The sequence below is a fragment of the Solanum tuberosum genome, unplaced genomic scaffold, assembly GCF_000226075.1.
Source record: "Solanum tuberosum cultivar DM 1-3 516 R44 unplaced genomic scaffold, SolTub_3.0 scf00746, whole genome shotgun sequence".
NCBI classification, from domain to species: domain Eukaryota; kingdom Viridiplantae; phylum Streptophyta; class Magnoliopsida; order Solanales; family Solanaceae; genus Solanum; species Solanum tuberosum.
The window spans coordinates 87,993-91,498 of NW_006239653.1; the positions used below are offsets into that span (position 1 = coordinate 87,993).

At 32.5% G+C, this 3,506-nt stretch overlaps 1 protein-coding gene across 1 annotated transcript; it reads right to left on the bottom strand.

The window, feature by feature from the left end:
• Positions 1 to 365: 365 nt before the first annotated feature.
• LOC102580392 (WUSCHEL-related homeobox 9-like) lies at positions 366 to 2,532 on the bottom strand. Its single transcript, XM_006367135.2, has 4 exons — positions 2,409 to 2,532; positions 1,618 to 2,328; positions 564 to 830; positions 366 to 467 (listed from the first exon to the last, which is right to left on the bottom strand). The coding sequence occupies exons 1-3, from the start codon at positions 2,530 to 2,532 to the stop codon at positions 583 to 585; spliced, it is 1,083 nt and encodes a 360-aa protein (XP_006367197.1). The 3' UTR covers positions 366 to 467; positions 564 to 582.
• Positions 2,533 to 3,506: the final 974 nt, after the last annotated feature.

Consider the following 3,506-nt stretch of genomic DNA (forward strand, 5'->3'; position numbering starts at 1 on the left):
AAACATGAAAGCTGCCAGAAAATATGTTAATGATGATATCACAGTTATTGGATTTTTTCTTGACCTTCATAGACACATATATATCATCACATGTTGTCATCCATGTAAAAATAAATAAAAATGCAACTGAAGTCATCCATATAAGGTTAACCATTTTACTAATTAATCAACTTAATTATATCATCTAAATAAAGAAATTAAACCTCAAAAAGGCGCATTTATATTATAATAATATGTTAAGTTTCATTTCATCATAAAAAATGAAACATAGTACACATTAACACATAGACTAGACTTAATTAATAAGATTTCTGTAGTAACTAAAATGTCCCTTCAAATAACATACTAATTAAACACTACTCCAAATTAAACTAATTAAAACCCCTCCTTGTTTTCTTCAAGAGACAATGAAACAAAACACAACAGCAAATAGTCAGCTATCCATCTCTTCTTCAACATCAACAAATCTGCAATCAGATATGAAATTTTATAAAAAAAAATGAATTTCCAAGAAAAGTTTTATAAATTAAAAAATGTTAAAAATTAATAATTTGAATTCGTACCGAATCAATTATGTCTTCGTTATACATGATGAGTCGATGCAATACTTGATGTGCGAAGCAAGTAGTAAAATGCACCATGCTGGAGTGGCTGAATTGTGATACCCCATTCATTAGTAATAAGTGGTTCACCAGATGAATGAATAAGCACCGCATCTTCACCGAACACTTCCCTCACGTTAAACGGTCCTATCCCAACCTCAAAAGCAACGTCGTTGATAAACACGGTCGATCTTGTGGGACCTGCATCATTAGGGTCCACAGCAACCCCTACAACCACACGTACGTTACACAATCATGAGATAAATGGAACCAATGCAGCAGTCAAATTTATATATATATATAACTCCACAAGATCCATCCATGCGAACGTTTAATCCAAAAAAAAAAATTAGACAAGAAATCAGAAAATGAGGGAGCCAAAGGACAAATCTAACCTTGTCTTATCTATAAAACATAACGTATGAGAAAATGTAAAATGTAGTAGTACTACTTTTTTGGCCTTGTTAAAAAACACAGTGTAAAAAGTGAACAGGCCTAGCTTAGCATCAATCACTTCCATGAAATGCCAGTAGAAGATTTTACTTATTATGCTTAAATTTCGTATGAATAGAGACAAACATTTATTCTCATTCTCAGTTCTGGCCCTAAAATAAAATAAAATGAGTGGCTTTCAACTTTCTAGACTATATATATCTTCACTTTTGTCATGAAGTTAAATGGAAAAAAATGTTAAAGTGCACATTCATACTAGATATGGTATCATTTGTACTGAGTAGCCAGCCCACCACATACTCAACATAATAAATAAAAAATAAAAAGTAAAGAATATAACACTTCAGTTACTCAATACTCCTCCCCTACTCTACTCACTAGACATATATACAAAAGAAAAAAGAAAAAAACGTCACTTTTTTTAGTGTTTCAATTTATATGACAGTATTTGACTGAACACAGATTTAAACGGAGAAAAAAAAAACTATTATCATATATCAAAATAACTTGTGATCTTTGGAAGCGGAAAAAAAGAATGTAACGGACGGAGTAAAAGGCTTACCTTGAATGTGACCAATGGTTGGAATAGTGGTAGAAGCAAGAGGAGAAGCAGTTGAAGTAACAGTATAACTCATGAGCTGTGACTGCAAATTCATTTTCTCATTTTCAGCTTTCTTTGAATTATTACTAGGTGTTTGACTTATCCCCATCCATTCATTAAGAAAAAGTCCAGAAGACGAAGAAGAAGAATGAGGAGAAAAAGTAGTTGAATCCGGGAAGCAAAATCCTTGTGACATGGTGGAATGATCATGAGTTGGTACTACTGGTGGTGGTTGAACGGTGAAAAAGAAAGGCTGCTCATTAGACAAGAACTCGTTATAGTTCTGTTGGTTCACTGAAGAAGTAGGAGAATTCAGCAAGTCCATCACATTCGATGTACCAATTGAGAAAGTCAATGAATTTGGTGAAGATTTATCAGAAGAGGATGAAGATGAAGTAATAATAGGTTGATGAGATGAATTATTCTGGTGTTGGTGTTGTTGAGCTTTAGCTTGTAAATGACGCTGTTTGTGTTTACTTCTTGATTTCCTGTTTTGAAACCAGTAAAACACATTAGCATCACCAACTTGTCCATATTCTTGAAGCTTAGCTCGGATTTTCCTTATCTCATCCCTTGGTGGATTCACCATGCCTGAATTAAAAATTGCTTCCAGTATCCGAATTTGCTCCGGTCTTGGATTCCATCTAGGCTTTGGCTCTGGACTTCGCTCTTCTAATCATAATTAAGAAAAAAAATAAAAATGAATCAACCTCATGATTACAAAAGAAAATGTAAAACATATATTTATATACCTGGATTGCATGGAGGTCTTTGTTGAATGATAGAAGAGTTCATGTCATGTTGCCATTGGTGATGATGAGAATTGCAAGGTTTGGATTTAAACATACTAGGCCAGTGTCTATTTGATGAAGCCATATTTGATGATGATGAAGAACAAATAAGAAGAAGAAAAAAAAAAGGCAACTCTCTTTAGCTTTGCTTTTTTTTTTTGGTAGTCTATAAACAACCCTAACACACTTCTTATATAGACTCCATACCTACTACTTTCTTTTTTTTTTGTTTTAGATTAAAAAGAAAGCAAATTGTAGAAATAAAAAAGACAAAACCCAAAACAAGAATCACCTGTTAAATGATAAACAAAAATAGAAATGAAATTAAATGTAAAGTGAAAAAGATAGACTAGAGATCTAGTACATGGCCCATACCCTTATAATTATAACTTGTTCACAAAATTATTATTTTTCAGACTGAAAATACTTGTTCACTACTCAATGTAACAAAAAGCCCAATTAGTTCAATTTGAAGAGAAAACAAAGAGAACATTGAAAGAAGCACATGATGGGGCTAATATTAGAATCTTCATCAGAGTGAAAGACAGTGAAAGCTCTTAATTCAAAATAAAAGAGAGAGAAAAATACAATAAAAATTGTGATGTTTAATATCTTCAGAAGTCTGATGAAATTGTCTCTTTGTTTTACATATTTTTTGAGTTTTGATGTTTTTTTGGGGTTTGTATATATGAAGAAAGGGAGTATTAATGGAGAGAGGTGGAAAGGTGTGGATTATTCTAATAAGATGGGGTTGTTGCAGCAGGAATAAATAGGGGAGAAAAGTAAGGGGGTAGGGGGGTTTGGGGTGGGTGGGGTAAAGAAAAGGTTTTGAAAGTCAAGATAATGTAATTGTAGGATTTGAATAGAAAACGGTGGAAGAGAAGTAATTGCTCTTTGTAGATTTGAATGTTTTGGCCAAAGAAAGGAAGTATTGGATTGACTCGAGGGTCATTTTATTACTACAAACACATTTCAAGATTTTTTGCTTAAATGAAGGAAAATAAAATTTATTTCTTTTTTCCCTTCCATTTTCTTTTCAAATATATTTTCTAGGACCTT

Coding starts and splice junctions, on each gene's coding strand:
- LOC102580392 (XM_006367135.2), bottom strand. CDS start 2,532: ATGGCTTCATCAAATAGACACTGGCCTAGTATGTTTAAATCCAAACCT. Junction 2,329..2,408: donor AAGACCTCCATGCAATCCAG/GTATATAAATAT, acceptor AATTATGATTAG/AAGAGCGAAGTCCAGAGCCA. Junction 831..1,617: donor AACCATTGGTCACATTCAAG/GTAAGCCTTTTA, acceptor GTGTGGTTGTAG/GGGTTGCTGTGGACCCTAAT.